Genomic DNA, 22,371 nt, shown 5'->3' on the forward strand with positions numbered 1-22,371 from the left:
TCTATCTCTCTCTCTCTCTCTCTCTCTCTCTCTCTCTCCCTCTCTCTCTCTCTCATACTTCTATATACCTACTTGTATACCCTCCCCCGCTCCCTCTTCTCCCCGCGAGCGAGCACGACTTTTCCGAGGGGAGCTGCTCACTGCTGCCACTGCTCCGCGCTCTGCAGCGAAGATTTGTGTGTCGTCGCGGGGGAGAAAAGCGAGAGAGGCCACTTTTATTTACGCTCCACCACACGACGACGACGGCGATAAAAAAGGGTTTGTTCCTACTTACTCGTCCTCGTCGTCATCGTCGTCTCTTGAGAGTAAAAAGTTTCGCGCTCTGTAATGGGAAAATTCGACGGCTGTAAGCTTCTGCGTGCGACTGCGTTTGTTTCGGAGGGGTTAGATTCGCCTCTTCTTTTTTCGAGCCCGAGTAAATATAGGACCCATGTTTGCTTTAATCAAGCGGCGGAGAATTTCTCGGCGCATTCGAGTACGTCCAAATACTTTGCGGGAGGTTATAATACACTTGCGACTCCCTTACGCGACTGCAGAGGAGCTCGATGGGAAAGAGGCGAGGGTTGAATATTTTAATAGCCACTGCCAGTAGCTGGCTGACGTCATAATCAGCGCAATTACGAGGGTGGGCTGAATTTTAAAGTTCGTGCACTCTGGCTCGACGGCGAGTGAAATATTTGTCGGCCTACGAAATTATCGACGGCCCCGTACGATAATGTGTAATAATAATAACAGCGTGCATCCATGGGCGCAACAATAATAAACAACACACGTGCACAGAGGCGAACGTCATTGCGTGTACAATTGGCCGGTAGAATAACAAACGTGAATCATGCAGCGTTCAAGTATTACGCGAACGATGCACCGTTCCTTGTCGCCTGTCATTGTTGCGCGTACTGCCGATAACCAGATAACAGCGCGGGCAACACTGCAAATAAGCTACTATGCAGTCACGTGCCCGTAAGAACCGGAGGAAGACAACAAATGCTCAACTTTTTCAGCGGAACGCGCTCTGCTATCGTTACATGGGAGCAAAAAAGGTACTTAAACCGAAGCCGTCGCTCCCGGTTTTTTCGTCGTGCGAGAATTCGCGAGGTCGTTGACTCGACTCTTCTACTACTTATACACACTCGTACAAGCTGCCTCTCCTGCTCCGAGATCGTCCCGAAAATTATTCCGGACGCAGCCATTGCTTTTCTCTCGCGGAAAGTCGCGGTTCGCGCTCCAGTTTGTTTTTCCGCTGTGCAGTGGCGGCGTTTTTCACGGCACAGATAGCACGAGTGCTTAGCTCAAAGAGAGGAGAGAGAGAGAGAGAGAGAGAGAGAGAGAGAGAGAGAGAGAGAGAGAACACTGTACGTAGCGCGACGTGTCGACGCACAAAGAGAGAGTGCGCTGATTTCCGCGATGAAATTTCGTCGAGAATCGCGCCAAAAGTGAGAAATAATGAAATTCATAATAGAGTCGTCGAGTGCATTATTTAAACCTATATACGGAGCGAAGGAAAAGAGATGAATCGTTATACGCGCGCCGTCCATTTACGCTTTTTGCAAGTTGGAGAGGAAGTTAGTTCCGCAGTCGCCGGGTTTGTTTGTTACCGTGATATATTTTAATGGTAAGCGAACTTGTTGTACGAGGAAAATTTGTAGCAGCGAGCGTTCTTTTCTTTCGCGCTCTCTCTCTCTCTCTCTCTCTCTCTCTCTCTCTCTCTCTCTCTCTCTCTCTGACCTTTCGTATATTCTCCCTCTCGCCGTCTAGCTCTGCTCCAGATTTAAATCTTGTACTTTGAATTACACGTTTGACTGCGCTATAAGAGTAGTGAGTATTATAACGCCTCGAGCCAATTGATGAGTCGATTCTGAGATAACGAGCGCATCTTGCATCCGAGGGTAAGCCCATTTGATTATAACCACGTCTATCTCTGATGCTGCACGGAAAACGTACTTTTATTTTAAACGGAGTAATCTAAAAGCAATGTATACGTTTTCGAATTCGAGCGCCGACGGAGTCGAGAGAAAGCGCGGCGCGTACTCGGCTCAGCAAGAAATCGCAAGTCGAACGTAATCGCGGCGCGATTCTATTTTAAGTATCAGTGCAGGCATGAAGAACACATTGTATAGGATCTTCATTGAACCGGAAAGCGATTTTTCGACCTCTATAACGGTCAATGTGCATGCGTTCGTTTCTTCCAAGAGTATATAGCCTTCGGACGAGCTATTGTGAGAGCGCGCGACTCGAGCTTTAAATAAAAACGCGTCGTTTTCAAGATGACATTTTGAAATGAAGATCGCACTTTCACGGACGCGTGAATTTAGACGACAAAATCATCATCCCACCAGAGTAAAACGTGATAATTTCGGTTGTCGTTATCTATAGAAGAAAAACATTCATCTGCAGCAACGCTTATGCCCCATCTCTATCACTTCCTCTCTCTCTCTCTCTCTCTCTCTCTCTCTCTCTCTCTCTCTCTCTCTCTCTCTCTCTCTCTCTCTCCGACGCGTATCAGATCTCCCAACCCGAGCCAGAAGCAGAGAACGGACCGCGCGTAATCTCAAATTTTTTCAACGTCCTCGACAATCTCATCGTACAGAAAAAAGTCCGGAGCTCATCAGGGCTGCATCAGCGTAACAGCATACCCGCTGCTCTCACTCATCCTATATATACATTATACACATCATCGCCAAGCGAGCTTGCGGATCTTCATTACGCGCGGCCGCTTCTCGAAACACCCGCTTGCATTATTATACGCGCGTACCCCCGTCTCGCGTGTATTATATTTATATATAATATACACTGCAGAGAGAGAGAGAGAGAGAGAGAGAGAGAGAGAGAGAGAGAGAGAGAGAGAGCGAGTGGAGTGGGACGCGACGCTTCTCCGATTTTCATGCGGGAGACTCTACCGAAGAAGCGGATCTTCCTGAGAAACGACCCGCGGAGCCACTTCCGGCAAACTGCTGCGCGACGCAGTATACCTACATAATATGCTGGCTCGCGACGAGGCGACAAGATCGACAATGGAGCGCAAGGTCGAATTTTTCGATACAATGGGGCCTTGTTAAGCGCGTGGGATGTGGACGAGTGCGAAATTCCGTCTCGTTGGAGGTCCGCAGAGCTGATGCTGCCGCTGAAGGTTGCCGAAAGAAAATCTGGGTGAACGCATTGTCTTCCTTGCTTTTTGTTTCTTTTTCCACGACGGCTTCCTTTGAAATTTGCTTTTTGTATACTCTGGTCAAGTTCTGAAGAACGCATTGCTGCATAAAAGTTTATTCGATCCTACTCCTATGTGTGCATGAATATAACTGTATACCGCTGGAAACATCGTTGACACAGAGAAAGAGCCATCGACACTCCTTTGTTCGTGGAATCCCGAATGATAACTATAACGCGTGATAATTTATGGCTATTATTGTCTTCGAGTGCGCGCTTGTTTGCATCGCTGCGTCGAAATTTTCGTGGCTTTCGAAAAAACCATATCCGAGTCGCTTCTCCTTTCGCGGTCTCGCAGATAGAAAGACAAACCGGCGCGCGTCTTATCGCGCCTCCTCATGCGCGTGTGTATTGTGTATAATACGTACATACATCAGCGCACGCGTCTATAAAGCGATAAGAAACTTTGCTCGTTCACTGCTACACGCTATGAAAAATCAGCTTCACTTTGCTCCACGTTTTTCTCCGAGTTCTGGAACCATCGCGCTGGAAGAACGAGAAACATTGTATAAGCTACCTGGAAGTGCAGCTGCTCGTTTTCGAAGAAAGAGCTCGGCATCTCCAGTTTCGTTTTATGTAGACGTTCCTTCGATTTTTACGCTCAGCTCAGACACGCAAGATAAAACAATGTTTCTATTTTTATGTAATCAATTTCGATTATATAGTCTGTAATATATATATCATGTATATATATATATATATATATATATATATATATATATATATATATATCGTCTCTGTTCGGCAGCGCACAACTTGAACTTGTGCAAACGAAATAATGCTCTAATCGCACAAAATTTAAGAGATACTTACTGAGCCCGTGCCAGAAGCCCGTCGTCCAGTCGATTTAAAAAAGAAGCGAATCACCGAATGTATAAAATTCAAATGAATTAAGAACTCTGGCTGAAAGCTACTTATACGCTTTGTGCTCCGGCTTTAAGGGGGCACACCACCTTTAAAATTAAAATCAAAATTTTTCATTAAAAATGTATAAATACTTATATAAATGAACCAAATTTTTATTACTATTCTTAGACATAATTACCTTTATTTTGATGGTTTTAGACCTTCTATATACCTCTATAATACCTACGTATAGTAGGGAGTCCATAATATACTTACCGTAAGATTCCAAAGGAACGAATGGCCTAAATGAGCTCAAACCCTAGGATATTGTTTAAAAGTACATTAGTTAAGGTATGAATGAGGGGATTTGGTTTAAATTTCATAGAAAAAAAGTTACATGATAGTTATGTTAAAATTAATCAAAAATTGATTAAAAAATCAGTAATATGCTTATAAAACTTTTTCTATGAAATTTAAACCAAATCCCCTCATTCATATCCTAGAGTTTGAGCTCATTTGGGCCATTCGTTCCTTTGGAATCTTACGGTAAGTGAATTATGGACTCCCTACTATACGTAGGTATTATAGAGGTATACAGAAGGTCTAAAACCATCAAAATAAAGGTAATTATGTCTAAGAATAAAAATTTGGTTTATTTATATAAGTATTTATACATTTTTAATGAAAAATTTTGATTTTAATTTCAAAGGTGGTGTGTCCCTTAATTAGCTTCTTCAGAGTCAATAGGTCTCCAGCTATTGCCAAAGACTGCCTCACTCTTTCTTTTAATACCTTTGAGGGAAAAGAGGACGGTTCAATTGGAAAATTCAAACATTAAAATTTATTTTATAAACCTTCGTACTTTCTTCTAAATCGACGACCTGGTAAGAGAGAAATCGCACTCTCGCCGCTGCACTTTGCGCAGCGTGAAACGCTCCGATGGGATGCTAAAGCGGAGAGTACTATAATCCATGGCATAAAGAGCCACCAGCAAAGCAGCCGATGAACTGGGCAGCTGCAGCTGCGCCGATTCTGCTTTTCCGGTTCGCTCCCTTGGCCGTACACTTCTAGTATACCTGCGGCACAGCTTTCGAGAGTTTCACTTTGGATTTTGGGCAACTCGAGAGACCTCGGGGGTGTTTTAGGGACGGACTGAGAGGGAGAGGCAGCTTTGAGGTTCGGCCTCTTCCTTGTATACTCGCTCGTTGTTAATTATTTTGACTCTGGACCGAAATCTTTATTTGCTTCTCGGATTTTGTGCTATAGCGTAGAGGTACTGCTTGTGCAAACCGGAAGTACAGCATGAAAAAATGACGAATGAGTTTTAATGAAAACGTGAACGGTGAATAATCTCTAGAAGTTAACAATTCAATAGTTACATATTTCAATTGGTACTTATTAAAAAACAAACAATGAACATTTTCCTCGTTTGATGTACGGTTGATGACTTTGCTCTTCGATGTTAAATAATTCACGCATACCGCGCCGTCTCAGTAAAATAGCATCAGTGATTATTTTAAGCGAATATCGAACAATTATTTTATGAGAAATATATAATACAATGAAATAAGAGTCCACTATATATTATACGTAAATAAGATCAAGGTATAGCATACGACGAAATATAATTTATATACGAATCTTATGTTTTTTCTCGAATAAAAATATTTCACGTGAAACAAAGAAAATTATACTTTCTGATTGAAAGTAGTATGTAATTTTAAATTGACCGTTTTGAATTTCAAACTAGAAACCCGCGCGACAAAAAGATTCCAGCATTTACATGACGGAAAAAAAATATGTTATCCATTCGGCTCATCGGGACAATAACGTCGAACAAAGAGAGTACGACGCGGCAGACGTCCCGAAATCGTCATCGTGACCTAAAAATGCGCGATCCCCCTGAAAGTCAGATTCTCTCTCTCTCCCTCTCGCTCCCGGGCTGTTTTACAAGCCAAATCCCGATCGCTCTCGCGCGTCGCGCGCATATATAGACAAACACACACAAATCTCATCGACGATGACAGAAGAAATCTCGCTAGCCGCGCAGAAGTCGTAACACATCTCCCTCTAATTCGACCTCGACGACTCGCTCCGTCAATCAGACGCGGAGACTAATGTACTCGCTGCTTCGGCCGATAACACGCGGCGATCGAATTGAAAATAAGACTCGGACGCGATTTTCGGACACCGCTACGCCCGCGCTCGTATACCGCACATCTATCCATATATCGATTCCCCATTTGCTTTCATGGCCGGTCGGTCCGTGCACATCCCCAGCAGCAGCAGCAGCAGCAGCAGCGGCAGCGTCGGGGGAGAGATCCGGGATTAAATTGATCGCGGCGAACTTGAATCGTATAGCGCTGGTGGAGCGTCGCGAAGAGCGAGAGGGGGAGGTAGGAATCCGGGGAGTCGATATCCTCTGCTCTACTCTCCGGGCGCCAACGAGGTTATACTCGATTTATTGCTTAACTCTTTTACGCGCTCCCGCGACTTTTCATAGCGGAAATGGATAGCTGCGCGCCTGCGTGCCTCCGGCTTCGCTTTATACATCTATGTTTATACGCTTTACAGTATAGTTTTATATGTGCTTTGGGTTTCGCTCTGCGGCTGCTGCTGCTGCTATTGGTACAACTTGCACGCAGCTTAGGTGAGATATGCGTGTTTTTTCGCGAGCGCTCCGCTTTCAGAGCCGCAGAGAGAGGCTTTTATTGCGGTTGTTTATTCCGTGGATGGGAATTCTTTACGCTTTTGATCAATTGCCTGACGAGAGCGAAATGAAATGTATATATACTATTGATAAACTGCTGTCGCTGCAGCTTGTGCGCGCGCGAGTGTTGCGCAACGATTGTTTCTCCGAAATGCGCGATAAATTTTAATTGAAATGATTCATCGGAATAAAGGGTAAGCGAGCACTGCGACTGCCAAAATTCCAACTTTTCAAGTTCATGATCGCACACATAAACGCGCGCGACTGCAGAAACACCACCGAGAAATCGGAAGCCAGCAAGTGGAGCGCGTTGTATAATTTTGTGCGCAGGCAGATTTCGTCGATTCTCATCTCGCTTTTTTCGCCCCCCCCCCCCCCCAGCAAACTACATATTTTACACTAAGCCTTGAAACACTTCCATGAAACGCGAGTATTCCGTCCAGTGTAGCGTCAGTGCAGTATATCCGCAGTCTATATAGAGAGATTCCAACAAAGCACACTCGGCACTCGACGAAAAAAGCAGCTATATCCTCGCTAAGTACTATAGAGTGAAAAAAATCCTCTCGACGCGCCGTATCGGAGATTCCGAAGCTCGGCAGCTGCAGGGCTATCGGGATGTGTGTATATACGAATACAGTCTGTGTACACATTCGTGCGAGCATGTGCAGCGGAGCAGAGCTTCGAGATACATCAGAGCGCATGAGTCGTCGTGTATACTATACGTGAGCTATAGTGGTGATCATATTCGTTGCTGTGCTCGCACTGCTCTAATCAATCACACTCGCGCCGTAATGGCCGTAATAACCTCTTAAGCGCGCACATGTATCGGGTTAACGCGCCTTCTCTGTGTGTATACTGTGTAGCATCATCATCAGAGTAAAAGGGCGAGCCCAGCGGCTTTTATGTCCCTTTGTTCGGATTTTTTATTTTCCCGTGAAAGCGCTACTGCGGGCTTTGTGTTTTCGTGAATTTGCCTTCGTCAATTTGAGACCGTTTTGTATTTTCGGCTGTTATTTACTCGCTAACGCCCCGTGTTGTTGTTCCTTTTTTAATTGGGTCGGACGCGCAAATAAAAACTGGAATCGGATGCCCTGCAAGCGTGTGTACTTGGATTTCCTTCAAAACGGATCAATTCAACGATATGCACAAGCTTTTTAGTCCAAACTATCCCAGTTTACAAAGCGAGTAGTACAGCCAAACACTCGACGATACTATACCCTCTCTCGAATCTAGCAATTCGATTCTAATTTAAAATTATGTTACTTCTTGCACTGTCCCAACGCGCGGGCAGACGAGTGTATAAGTATCATCAGCGACGAAGGTCAAAAATAGGAAGTGCATGCGAGCGGATCAAGCCAATATTGCTGCGTCTGCGTAAAAGTGTTGCCGTAGTTACTCTGTAGAAAAACTATACAAAAGTACCAGATTCAATAGCTTTTTTACCCTGTTTTGAAAATAAGGAGCATAGTCATACATATAATATCTAGGAGTTTACATTTAGTTTTAAAATTAGAGCTGCTTTTGCAGATTGCCTGCTTTTTTATATCCTACTACAGTGACGCAATTGACGCTGATTATTTTAGTTACGGATAAATCCATACACAGCATTGTTTTCAGACCCAATGCGTTAAAAGTTCACCTTGAATCTTTTAAGATACGTGAAAAGTGAAAGGTTTAACAGAATGATTACGTCAGTGTGTCTGCAGTGCAATGAAGAAATGTAATATGTAACACATAATTATGTTTTTACTAAGTTTGTTATACAATGTTTATCATCTTGTTTTAACGATTTCTTAGACAAAATTAATTAAGGTATATCTCATAATTTATTTTTACAATCTTTAAAACTTTAGTGCATACTTTCTATTATACGTTTAAAATTATTAAGTTTCGATGTGAGGTAAACGGCATTCCACGTTTTTTAATTAAAATTCTTTCGCTAGCAGTATTCCACGAATAATTACAAAAATCTTAGCCGTACTCTTTCGCTCATGTATTTTACCAAGCCGAAACTCTTTTTCTCTGATACCAAATGAACCTCCAGATAGCAGAGCCTTTGCTCATCCGAGTCGGCTGCAGCAGCATCAACAGCAGAGACGTATATAACTCGCTACAATGGCGGGGTAATATGATCAGAAAAGAAAAAAGGAGCGAGAGCGAGGAGTGAGGCCTACACGAACATCAATTAGAGTGGCCGCTGCGCTTAATTGCGCATTATAAATTTTACGGGATGTATATAAAGAGCAGAGAAGGACCTGAGCAGGAAATGAGGCACTGTTTATGATCTAGTGCACCGTTTATTCGTAAAATACACTGTGCATGATAAGCCGTGAGGATCTTCTTTCATTATTTCTATGAAGTTGTAGAGCGTCTATTTATATTGTTGACAAAATAATTAAAGCACTGCTAAATTAACGTGCCTTGCACGTGATATGCAGTTATCATTTTTATTAGAACAGGTATATAGCTCTCTGTTATGTAATAATCTGATCGGGTATAGGAATATTAAAAGCTGTGTGAAGTGATATTAGAAAGTGATACCTCGAAGCACTATGAGCATACTTCCGCATGCAATACAATTTTCTATTGCACTCAAAATGTGTTTTAAATTATCATAGTTAATTTGTCCTTGTTCGAAATATTTTATTGGCACAATACGTACCTATAATGCAAGCTTGATTCGTTATGTATTCATTAAAATCATCTGCTTGATGAGAGTAAATCAAAAGCATACCCATATAACTGTGCGAATGAGGCGCAAATAAACCAATGCAATATCAATCATCCCTAATTAATTAATTACGCAATAACTCATCAAAGAATGTTTATACAGCAATTATCAAAATACACATTTCAGATAAACAAAATCCTCGGTAAAAGTAAGAATAAAATGATATACATAGTACATCCTTGACACGACGCTGATGGATTCACAGAACAATAATATTCTAGGATAGACACGCACACGCACACACGCACCCATATATATATATATATATATATATATATATATATATATATATATATATATACACATACTTACGAAGCTCCGAAAACGGAAAGCGCACAAAATATTCCGTGGATCGAAGCGACCACACGCGTGTTCGTATACACCAGCACGACGTAAACATTGATATTTGAACAGCATTGGGCCATCAAGCTAGACCGCGAATCTCCATATAGACACGAGCATGCTTCACCTTCCTCGCTCGAAGCTGGTGCGTCGAGCGAGAATTAAACTAATTCCCCGCATGTCGGCCTGGCGCAAGCACGTTCAAGTGTCGACTCCTTCCAGCTCATACGTACAGAACGCGCGGGTATAGTGACCCCGGCTCCGTGCGCGTGATGACATCACGTCGCTGCGCGCGTAGGTGTACACGAAGGGAGAGAAAATGTGTACACATGCATATTCGGGCGCGGAACCGACGAGTCGAAAGAGTGAAGTCGTCGTCGCGAGAGGTCACGACTGTCACGAGTTGAGGCATGACGAATGTGTAATACATATAGAGAGCAGAGGCTCGACGCATGCTCGGCGCTCAGCTGTTATGGATTTTCCTATGGGAATTGCGTCGATTAGCTGCGTCCTTCAACTTGAAAAGGAGCTGCTCGATTGTATAATAAAAGTGGAAAGCGCTGAGGTCAGAATCATTGTGGAATCGGCTGGAAAATTCGAGGCGGAGTTTTGCCTCTGCGGAAATATGGAAGCGGTTATTACTCGTTACTTCGAAATGGGAGAAACTCATCTTGCGCATTTGTCTTTCCTTTTCAAAACCGCACAGGTCGGACTCATTATTGTGGTTTCGATATTGATTTTTTCTATTTTGGGTACAAAAGAGAATTGAAGAGCCTCGCTGTCTCGTCCACGTGGAGTGTTCCAGTGTCATTTTTACCAGCGTTTTATTCCGAGCGTGAGGAAACAGTCAGCGCTATTGATTTTTCCACGACTTTATTGCTTACGGAACCTTGGAATTCTGAAAAATCTCATAAAGCAGTGATTTCATTCATTTTTCAAACTTGAATAAAATCGTAATGAAATATGCCCGTATTCGAAGAACGCAACCCCGCTGATATCATACCTGCGTAAAAATAAACCTCGACTAAGGTCAGCTCTGAAGACACATGCATTATCAAGATTGCTTTATTCGAATCAATATTGGAGGAGAAACTGGAGACTGATAGCTTTTTTATTGGCAAACATCTCCTGCGCATTGTGTAACGTTGCAGGCTCAATGTCGACGCAATGAAACGCAAGTTGACAGAAATTGTCTGCGATTCCTGGAAGTACTCTCTGCATTGCACATCAAATTGCAAACCTCGTAATGTATAGTGTACAAGTTTTTTTTTGAAAAAGCTTACAGAATGTATGAAATGCCAAAACTAATTGTGCGCCTGTCGTGAGAAACAAACAATAGGGTGTATCCTAATTAAAAAGATGTCAAAGCACCCCCAGCAGCGATCCACCACAAACACTCGAGCTTAATAACGTTGCTGCTGTCCGCCGTATACAACCAGCGTAAAAAGCATTAAACCCTCAACCCGCAGCAGCGGAGGTACAATAAACATTCGCAGAAAGGATTAAAACGACTCCCCGCTTGTTCGACATTATTATTCATGGGTGCGTGTACACCTCTCGCGCGCAGCCGGTGTGTATTCGAAAAAAGAGAGAAAGAGAGAGCTCTGCGTGCGCGAGGGACCAACCGTTGCCCAAATCAATACGAAAGCTCTGCGGCATAGGGCGGACACTTTACTCTGCTCTTTTTCGACGTTGGCTCAAAATCGCTGCAGCTGCTCGCTTGATTAACTCTACGCACGCTGTCGTACTACACTCCGTACATGCGAGAATACACTCGACGAGGCGCATCCTCTGCTTCTCTGTCCCTCTCTCTCGCCTTCGTTTCTCCACTTTTAAACTGTTTCACTTGCACCGTCGCTCGTTGGTTGTATGCCGGCATGACAGCCCGGTACACGTGTGTATGCGTTTATTGATTTGTCCTCAACGGCCAATGTAACTTCGTTTATGTCTATCGTCACCCCGCCGACTGTGATGTACAGTTATTAAATTTTATTTACCGTGCCCTGTTCGAATAGACGCGAGCTCTTCAGTTCGAATACTTGCGAGCTGATGCTCGTTTGGCGATGAAGCAAAATATGTCAAGTGCTCGTTGAAATTTTTTGTAACAGACAGTGCTGCTGATGTGATTTGTTTTATAAGTTTAATTCCATACATCATTATTTTAGGAAGTCTGATGATTGTAACGTAACCATACATGGAGCTTTCACTTATTCTACCAGATTAACAATTTCCATTTAAGAAAAAAAGTTCTTATATGCCCAACCTGATCAGTTACCAATTATAAAGTACACTGGATTTCCAGCTATTTCTACTTGCCCTTGTTCTATTTTATACTTTTTCATCCGTTAAACGATCGTACTTCTATTTCCGATTCGGAAATGCGGTTTTTCGTAAAAATAATCAACATAATATTGCTTTAAATAGTCTGTAAATGCATGACTTGGCATTGGAAAATGAGCTATTTTTTAGCTAGGGAACATTTTTTATGATCACTCTAACATCCACGCTTTTCGTATCTATATTATAACAAACTTAATTATCAAGTCTAAGATAATTAATTAAGACACTGCTAAAAAGAGTATTCATTCGATTAAACTCGTGCACGTATAATTACGCCAGTCAGTCTTATACACACAGCCGAAATTAATTTGTCAACGAAAAGCCGCGAGTCTCCCAATCATCGCGCTCTCGCGCGCGCTCGCTCTCTCTCTCTCTCTCTCTCTCTCTCTCTCTCTCTCTCTCTCTCTCTCTAAAAAACGATCGTGAGCTTTACAGTCGGCGCCCGCATAATACGCGTAAGCCTCGCCGACTCTGCCAGCAGCGGTGGTCACGTGTCGATGAAGACGTGCGCTTTCATATACATCTATCGGCTATCCCATACGTACACGCGAAGGCTGAGAAGCCGATTTCGTGCTGAGTCTCGCGATGATTGTCTGAATGTAATAGAAAGAGAGCTGAGCCCATTCGGCGCGACAACGAGCTGACCCGATCTTTCCGGCTTGATAAATAGATGTGTCCGAGGCTCGGGGGGCGAGTCGAGTGCGCCTATTTATCGATCCTGCCTGGGATGGAACGCGGAATCGACCCCCTTTTTTCCTCGAGCAGTCGAGTGTCCGTTCGTACACTATTTTGTTTTTCAGCCACTCGCGAGCTCTGGAGAGCGCGCACAGGTTCGGAAAAAGAGAGGCTGATGCTTCTTTGTTTATGGATGATGCAGATAGTGCGCCAAGTAGCGGCGAGAGATAGACTACTGCATTTCGCCGGCGGATTTTCGTTTGACTTTTTTTCTAGGCTAATTGAGACCCGGCGCTCGATCGGCCGATGCTGATGCTGCTGTCGAAACGTTCCACATTTCACGAAGCCGAGTGTCTAGCATGTTGGATGAGGTGTTTCGAAATAATTGACGTCCGAAGCGGAGAAACGTTCTTTTTCTTTCAAGTATGAAATCCGAGTGGGATAATATTCGTGAAAATCCATATTTTATAGAGCTGTTGAAGCTCGATCGCGTCGCGTCAGCAGTTTCTAAAAGCTGCATAGTATAAAATAACCCAAGCGAATCGACGCTGGGGATACTTATACTGTGTACGTGAGACGCAGCCACTCGGAACTTAATGCAAAGCGCCATCATAAAATGAGCATTTGGACCATCTCCTCACACGGTCTATTATACCTACTCCGCGCTGCTCTAAGACTGCCATCTTCTGTGCCCGCCTCGACACACATAGACTCACACAGCGAGGATTCGCATCTATGGCTATCGAAGGAATTCTGAGAAAGGTTATTTCGGAACGGAGATTGACCCCTAGATTGTGCGTATTCGGACAATTAAGATGCGAGATTAAAATCCTCCGGCGTTGCTCTTCGCTGCTGCTGCACGGTCTCAACGAATTTTCGCCCTCCGCGAGAGCGCTCGTGTGGAAGAGAGCTTTTATCTTATTCGACTTTTTTCGTAAACAATCCTCGCCATGGCCTCCGACTGCTCATTTTCGCGTCCCAGATTCGGAACGAGGCATATATCAATTTGGCTGTTTGTTTTTGTTTCGATTCAATCTAGATTATTTCGCGCGCTCGTGCGGTTAAAAATATATCCGTACCGCAATAATCGGTTGCGGTTGTTTGCGATTCTGCAAAGTTGATAGATAACAATGTCAACCTATGCATATTATACAGGTATCTCTCGAAAATCTCGTCTAATTAAAAGGCTGCATCCAATCACTTTGCGCGATATTCATTACAAGTTTTGATTGATGGAGGAGTATAGGCACATCAGGAGAGCCGAGCTGTTTGAGTATAATAAATTGAATCTGACAAGTTTCTCCTTGGCGATGCAAACTCGATAAATCGTGAACGCGCCTACAGCCTGGAGAGAGAGAGAGAGAGAGAGAGAGAGGGAGAGAGAGACACTTTGAAGATGCGCCAAATATTTGATTTCTTTAACAGCTTTCCCTATACTCGCGGCTCTCAGTCGGTTATGTGAAAAATGTTTTCCTTTGCTCCTCTGGCAAACTCTGTGGATGAACCGTTTCTCGCGCATGAGCAATGATTTTTAAAATTCCCGTGATTGATGACGTTAAACCAGCTTTTGCGAGAAGCTTCTTTTATTAATAAATTATAAAAATACACTTGTGAAAAATATTGTCAACCTCAATAATTAAGCAGCCTCGTATAGTAAATAGGCATGATCCTGTTATCGTTTAAAACTTCATTGCCAGGCAACAGCGGCGAAAGCTTCTTTCAGCAATTCCCTGCCACAACACACAGAGTTCCACATTAAATTATACCTCTCCCTTGACCGAATAAATGCTCAACGTCCCCCTCAAAGAAGAAGTCGTCGGTTTCGCTCATGAAAGGCCAAATAAAGTTGCCATATTATTAGAGCCGCGTAGAGGCTTGATAATCTGCGTCGCTTATGCAGCGCGAGCCGGCCTCGTTCCGGGAGTGTCGCCAAGCTTTCTCTCTCGCTCCCTCTCGGCCCTTCCGCGGGCACTTGTGCCATACGCGTTCAACGGCTTTTCCGTGCGCCGCCGTGCGAGTGTACAGTATACCTTACCGCGGTTTCTTTTTCTCTGCACGATATACCGAAACTGGGTTGCGCTACTGTGCTTGAAATAAGAGAGCACGAATAAGGGCGAAATAGAGAGGTTTGTACGGCAGCCGGGAACAATATTAGAGCTTTTCTGCGAAAATGAGGTTTTAATTATGCGGAGAAATGGCTTTGCTCGGAACCTGTTATGAAGTTTCGAGAGAGCGAGAGAAAGAGAGAGAGAGAGAGAGAGAGGGAGAGAGAGAGAGAGAGAGAGAGAGAGACAATGAAAAAGTTGCGGCGGCAGCTGCGCATTTCAAGTAAATCGATGTATCGGCGAAATATTGTTATGCTAATGAATCCATCGCCGTCGGCTTGATTACTGTGCGACGAAATCGTTCACCTATATATTTTCTTCTCTCGAGAAAGGAAACTCGGCGAGTTCGAGGGAACATCGTGTACGTGCGGCTTCGCTTCTCAATGAGTCAATTCAAACTGCATGGAGAACTGGCGCTCGTTTTACTCGTTCAAACGGTCTCGACATAATTTTTTATTCACCTCAGTGCAGCCAACTGCATGCATATCGAGAAATAGAGTTGTATAGTGCATCAGTGCTGTATGGAAGTCATCAAGTACATCGAGATTACCACTTATCAACCGCTAACTCCCGACAATATGTAGTACATGCAATCACGCATCAATCGAATAATACGTCGCCCTAATTAACGGACACTGAAGCGATACATTGTTTAGCGATGCGAATAATAGCATGGTGTATTATAACAAGCATGTCGATGTACGCAATCGATGCGTGAATAAATACACAAATCAAGCGATTCGACCCTCGATCAACCCAACGCACTCATCCCCGCGAACAAATCCAGCGATAAATCCAACAGCCATCCCCAAAATCGTCGCTCAAAAGCTCCCTTACCGCGATAAGCGGACGTCAGCGCAGAGTAGCGTGATACAAAAGCTCCGATTTTTCACTCGCTCCGCGCGTACACCTGAATCCTCCGCGAGACACTCGCGCTGCTTCGAAACGCCTTGTATGCACGCACGTAGCCATGCGGCAAAATTGTCAAAAAAGATCCAAGCGCACAGATAGGTGCACGTATAACGGCTGCAGCAACGACGAGCAAAGAACAGCATAAAGAGCGGGTGCTGGAATTGGCGGGGAGCCAGGGCAGCTTTTCGGCTGCAGCATTTCGGGACGCGGCAAGCGACTCTCGATAATACAACCATGTACTACTTCGCCAGCGGCACGTGCGCGCTTCGGCGTCTTCAGCGAGCCTTTCAATAACAATTTGCAGACGTGGCTGCGATTCAAATTTCCCTCTTCCGGCCTTAAGTACCCGAGCTCCCGAGGCATACTCCCTTGCGCGCGCAAACCGCTATACAGCGCAAGGTACACACTACACAGGGTGTGTGTGGCACGACGTGGGATACGCGCGAGAGAGAGAGAGAGACTATAACGTCCCGAGAGCTGCGCTGGAGCGTAAGCAGGAGATATTTTGACGCTAGGGCGTCTTTCACAGCGATCTGGTATACCTATATGTATATGTGTGTGTGTGTGTGTGGGTGTGTGTGTGTGTATATGTACATAGCTGCGCGAAAATGTAGACAGTCACGGAGAACTGCGCCCGCTGCTAGCTGCGCCGCGTGTATAATATCTTGCAAGCGGTTGCTTTCATTTTGTGTGTGTTTGTTGCGAGCTGTAATTGCGCTATTCACCGCGGGGTAATCAAAGCCTTGTGCATAACCGGCGAACGTTCGTTTCACCATTGCTCCTGCGTGTATAGCGCTGTGTTATATTATGCAATCCAAAATATTATTTTTTTGAACGATGAATAGAAATTTCGATGAGACCGATATCGAGATTCCGAGATAATAACAGCGTCGATCTGTCGTGTGTTCGCAGGTGATTCTCTACAATGCACCCCGCTGGATCGCGCCTACAAGAGCAAGGTCCTCGGCCACTACCCGGAGTCCGTGCCATGGAATCCCTTCGACCAGCACGCGGTTTGCATGGTGAGTGCCAACTATACAGTATACGCATGTATACGCGCAGCTAACCCGCCTGCCCGTAATTCCCATAATATCGATCAGCTGTGCGCGCGCGCCCCTGTCCCGTGTGTTCCTGGCCCACCCGGCGCGTCTGCGGCAGACACATGACTCATGTCCATTGTTACGCGTATACACGCGCGTTATAGGCGCACACGTGAATCGTCGGCTCTTTCGCTGCTTTTTTCGCCTCTCAGCTCCTTTATGTGCTCTTCTTTAGAGCGAGAGCCTCTGCCGCCTGTATGCTGATGCCTACTGATGGGGGAGAGGACGTGTCCGGGCGCTCGGGGCTTGTCGATACTCGGGAGCTGCTCCAATATTCCCGCATGTATACTCAGTGCCCGATGATAGTTACGAGCCTTCGACATTAAATCGGTATTTCGTCGCGCATTATCGGGACGGATTTTTTATAAACTTTACTTTAAGGTTGGACACATTCCCAGCTCCTGGGACTCCGCGGATCGACCAACCTTGCAAACGGCCTCACTTATTCATAAGAGCCTTTTCCCGTGCTTATCCCGCTAAAATTGCTGCAGCTCTGTTTCGATTCCGTATCTTCCTTTTATGCTTTGAAATATTTCATTTGCAGCCTTCGCTCGTTCATTTTTTCATCTCTTTTCGCGCAGTCATTTCGCTCTGACGTACATAAGACGCGTATTTAACTTCACCTTTTCAATACTTACCTCGTGATGTCCGTACCTCCTCCAACCATTTGAACACACTGCACTCGTACTGAATTCGCAGCCGTAAAACTTTTTATCCCTTTATACCAAACCTTTTAGCTTCTGCGCAATTTTTCTTTTATCGCGTTAACGCTATTAAACGGCGATGGTATATCCTTTTTCGTTCATCCTTTGAAAAGCATTCCTCCTATTCGCAGCGCTAACGAGTGAAAAACACTTCGATTAATCCATGCGACAATTTTGCTGCAGCTATGCTTGCCGAGCGGACTGCGTTTCCGCACTCAGAAGCACTCGGTCGAGCCGAGCTTCCACTCGTTCGTCCTTACGAAAGAGGACGGCCACCGGACCTACGGCTTCACTCTGCTCTTCTACGAGGAGTGCCGCAACCGCAAGATCTGCGCCGCCATGCAGACCCTCCAGGCCATGTTCATAACCGAGCTGAGCAGCGGCCAAAACGGCACACCTCCGCAGTGAGTATATCTTTTATTTTCGTTTTATTTCATATCGAAGCTCCGGTCTTTGGCTGTTCTTGGACTACGCTTCTTCGAAGCGGCTATGCATAATCTGCATACTTCGATTGGGCCACAGCGATGCGGGGATGTGAGTTTTTCGCGCTGTGTACGACAAAGGATTTAGATTTAGATTTATTAGATTTATTTGGCGTACAATATGTTGTACGATAAATTGTATACAGCAGGAATAGTAGTACAGCAAAAATGTGTAAGCGAGAGTGTGTGAGTGTGTGCGTTTGCGTGAATGTGTACAAGCGTGTGTGTGTGCGTTTGAGTGAATGTGTACAAGCGATTCAAGTGTTTGTATTTTCAAGCTCAAGAAAGTGCTCTTTAGCTAGTCTCTTGAAACCTGAGACAGATGTAGTGTTACGAATGTGAGATGGTATGTTGTTCTATAGGTATGAGGCGCTGATATGAAACGAGTTCCTCAGCGTCTCCGTCGCGAATGTCGGAATATCCAGAGGTACCACCTCCCCCCTAACAGGCCGAAGTGTCACGCGGAAGTCAAAGTATGCCAGTACGTATGATGGTACGGCTGTGTTAAACATTTTTCTTAGGAAACAAGCAGTGAAATACTTCCTGCGTCAGGCAGTGGTTAGCCACTGCAACTCCCGCCTGTATGGGGAGATGTGCTCATCTCTTCTTACACCATAGATGTACCGAATTCCTGTATTCACGAGCCTCTGAAGTTTTAGGTCGAGTTCCTGCGTCAGGTTACAGTATACGAGAGAACAATAGTCTATAAGACTAGTAGAAACAGGAGGGCCTGCACTAAGTGCTTGCGCAACCTGAGATTGGTGCTTTTCCTGAAAAAGTAAAGCCTGTACAATAGTGTGTGAGCACGCTTACACACTTGTGTAATATGCTCCCTCCACGTAAGCTTAGAGTCGAGCACCAATCCCAGATTACGCACGGAAGATTCAAAGCTGACCTGGGCACCCCCTATGTTAATGAAAGTGTTAGCTGTTGAGGGTAATTTGTTTATGTAGTAGGGAGAGCCCAGGACAATTGCTTTAGTTTTAGCAACATTAAGTTTTAGCTTATTCTGTGCAGCCCAACCAGTAATCCTCTCAGCATTGGCACTCATCTTGTTTGATAAAGAATCGAGCTCTTCGAGGTGGTATTGACTGTAAATTTGCAAGTCATCCGCGTAGATGAGATGGAAAACATCGGTATCAAGGCAGAAACCGATGTCATTGATGTACAATGCAAACAGCAGGGGACCCAGAACGGACCCCTGCGGGACGCCGATGTTGAGACGCCGAGGAGAAGAACGGTCGTTATTGTCACCAACGACGGCCTGCTCTCTACCAGAGAGGTAGGAGGCAAACCAGCGGATGACTTGCTTTGAGAAGCCAAAGGTGGATAGCTTTCTCAGGAGCCTGACGTGACACACAGTGTCAAACCTCTTGCTAAAGTCAAAGAGAAGGAGCAGTGTTACTTTCTTTTTGTTTATCCCAGCTCTGGCATCATCAGTTAGCTTAATTAGGCCAGACTGAGTGCTGTGACCAGTGCGGAAGCCAAGGAGAGAGAGAGAGAGAGAGAGAGAGAGAGAGAGAGAGAGAGAGAGAGAGAGAGAGAGAGAGAGAGAGAGAGAGAGAGAGAGAGAGAGATTATCGAGCTCTCGGCGGTGGGAGACTGTAATATACAGAAGCACGTTTGACTCTACTTTAACGAATTCGCGCGGAGTTCATTAATATTCAACGACTATATTCAAGTCGGGGACGAAAATTAATCCGGAAATTTTGGATTTTCAGAGCGAGAAAGGGGCAAGCGCAGGACGTTCACAATACGAGGTCGCTCCCTAGGCACTTCAAGATATCTGCGCACTCGCCCGCGGCTGCATTAGCCTATTACGACTCGACCAAAGACAAACTCTTAGTTACCAAATCGATATCTCTCATTTGTCAGCAACCGTATCTCTACGCTGCCAAGATGTTCCTAACGAATCTTTACAAGTGAGTATTTTGTTTTCATTACTAAAACTAGTGTCTAAGAGAGTATTGTGCCTAAAAAGGTTAGTTTAGAATTATAGCTAATATTAAGCGTATCGTCATACATTTTATCAAACCAAACGTAAATGTTAGTTATGACGAATAGAATTATTAAAAACTCTTCTTCGCAAAATGTATCATAAGACTTTTATTAACATATTGTTCTTACAGATGCGTTCCTAGACACCCCGGTCCCGGCTTCAGTCTCGAATCGTACGTTTACAACTTGCTGTACAACGTACCGACACCATTGCCCGGCAAGTCGCTCAAGTTCTACGTGCCGAACGACGAACCAGCCAAGTCACCCCTCGAACTAGTGATTCACCAGCCGCTGCTAATCCAGGAGCTGCCGCTTCTCGACTACTCGCTCAAGGACATGTTCACCTGGCTCGGCATTGACACCGTCATCCAGCTCTTCACCTGCGTCCTCCTAGAGAACCAAGTGCTCATCCGCAGCGCCGACTTCCACAAGCTCATGGTCGTGTCCGAGTGTATCACTGCCCTGCTCTTCCCCTTCTCCTGGCAGCACGTGTACGTGCCCATACTACCCGCGAGTCTCTATCACTTTCTCGATGCACCTGTGCCCTTCATCATGGGCATTCACGCCCAGAACGACACAGGACTTTTGAAGATCGCCAGTGAAGTCAGTGTTTTTTTTTTGTCCATTTTACAGAAAACAATTTTGATGGCTTCAGTGCTAATTTTCTATTCTCTTTCAGGCTAACCTGTGTTATGTAGATATCGATAAGCAAACCAGCCAGTTTCCCGAAGAACTGCCCGTGTTCCCTCATAAGATGAGCTTCATCGACGAAATTAGAACGTATTTGAACAAGTACGAAGTTCCATACTTGGAAAAGTGAGTCCTAGTTCTGTTTATTTAATGAAATGTGCTCTATGTGAATAGTTCCACTAAACTATGCGTACGAACTGTTGTAGGACTGACAATATATTCGCAAATTACCTGAACGGCGACATCATGACAAGCAGTCTGACCCTTCCTGGTTCCGGCTTTTATTATCCAAAGAGAAAGCACTCGTTGCATGACGTGCTCGACTGGGACAGACCTGAGGCGGCTCCGCAGTCCGATGCGATTCAGAGGATCCTCGATGCCGTCAAAAGAACGGCAGTTGACGTTGACGAATGCGACTCGGTCGAGAATCCGCCAAAGAACAAAATACTCGCCGCTCAGGAAGAGTACCAAGAAACATTGATATTTAATAATGCGCTGAGAGAAATTTTTATGAACCGTTTCGTCCAGCTGTTTTCCAGTTATGAACATTTTGTTATTCAACCTAATCAGGTAATATTTGATACTTGTCACTCACTATATCTGTTACTATTCTAAAATAAACGCATTGACTACGGGACGATTCATTGCAGGACAAAGACGAGTGGCTGAGCAACCGTGACAGCATGCATTTGTTCGACAAGGCTACCTTCTTGTCCGAACAGCCAGCTCACCACCTGCCCTTTTTATCGAGGTTCACGGAAACCCAAATGTTTGCATCCCTTGTAGATAGTAAAGTTATGTCGATGTGGAACGAGCTTGACTCCAATATCAAGTTATTTGATAAAAGGATCGCGCAATTAAAGTGAGTAACTGCAATAATCCATGGTTTGAATTGTAAGCTTCAACGAGCCTGAAACAATTTCATTTATAATTAGGAAACGAGTCGGTGAGGGTATAGTAAGATCAACCCGATATGAAGTTTGCACAACTGTGCCCGAAACACAAGCTGCACTAGAGCAAAGGTTAAACAACATCGACTTCGAAGTTAACCCACCAACGGAAGTCATACCTCATCGAGCAGCTTATTTCCGCAGTTTTCCCTTGCTGGATAACGTTGCTTTGAACAAAGAACCCACGCAAAGGTAAATATCATGTCTGTATTTCTATCAAGCTCTGTTACTAACTTTAAATGCTTCTATCTAACAAAATAAAATTTATTAATACTTCATTGCTATTTTTCTGCTGCATTTTGTACAGTATGCTTCGGTAAGAACTTATCCACGATAGCTATTGATGTTGTGGAACGCTAAATTTTTTAGTGAACTGCTATTAATATTTCTTCTTTGGAGTATAGCAGCCGAAGAGGTCAGACGCAGTGGAAGTACAAAATGAAGTCTCTGGAATCCAATGGGAAGCCACCGATAGCTCAAGAGACGCAGTCGCCTCGGCCGCAGACGAAACTGTCGGCTGACATGAGTCCTGCTCTCATCGCACAAGCCAATTGGACGTTCGTCGAAACGTTACTCAAAGTA

The 22,371-nt window shown here is 44.6% G+C and overlaps 1 protein-coding gene across 5 annotated transcripts in view; it reads left to right on the plus strand.

Annotated features, from left to right (window-relative positions):
- The window catches only part of LOC100117396 (DENN domain-containing protein 5B), a 32,477-nt gene that overhangs the window by 647 nt on the left and 9,459 nt on the right, over positions 1 to 22,371 (plus strand). For 3 of the 5 annotated variants that reach the window (XM_031925935.2, XM_031925937.2, XM_031925938.2), the window contains exons 2-11: positions 16,778 to 16,887; positions 17,853 to 18,073; positions 19,873 to 20,073; positions 20,281 to 20,752; positions 20,829 to 20,965; positions 21,046 to 21,409; positions 21,490 to 21,701; positions 21,775 to 21,981; positions 22,097 to 22,105; positions 22,194 to 22,368. In XM_031925935.2, coding sequence (XP_031781795.1) covers positions 16,778 to 16,887; positions 17,853 to 18,073; positions 19,873 to 20,073; positions 20,281 to 20,752; positions 20,829 to 20,965; positions 21,046 to 21,409; positions 21,490 to 21,701; positions 21,775 to 21,981; positions 22,097 to 22,105; positions 22,194 to 22,368 — 2,108 coding nt within the window. The remainder of the gene's footprint in view (positions 1 to 16,777; positions 16,888 to 17,852; positions 18,074 to 19,872; positions 20,074 to 20,280; positions 20,753 to 20,828; positions 20,966 to 21,045; positions 21,410 to 21,489; positions 21,702 to 21,774; positions 21,982 to 22,096; positions 22,106 to 22,193; positions 22,369 to 22,371) is intronic. The other 2 variants (XM_031925936.2, XM_031925939.2) reach the window with 1 other exon arrangement.

Source organism: Nasonia vitripennis (genome assembly GCF_009193385.2).
Source record: "Nasonia vitripennis strain AsymCx chromosome 3 unlocalized genomic scaffold, Nvit_psr_1.1 chr3_random0005, whole genome shotgun sequence".
NCBI lineage: Eukaryota > Metazoa > Arthropoda > Insecta > Hymenoptera > Pteromalidae > Nasonia > Nasonia vitripennis.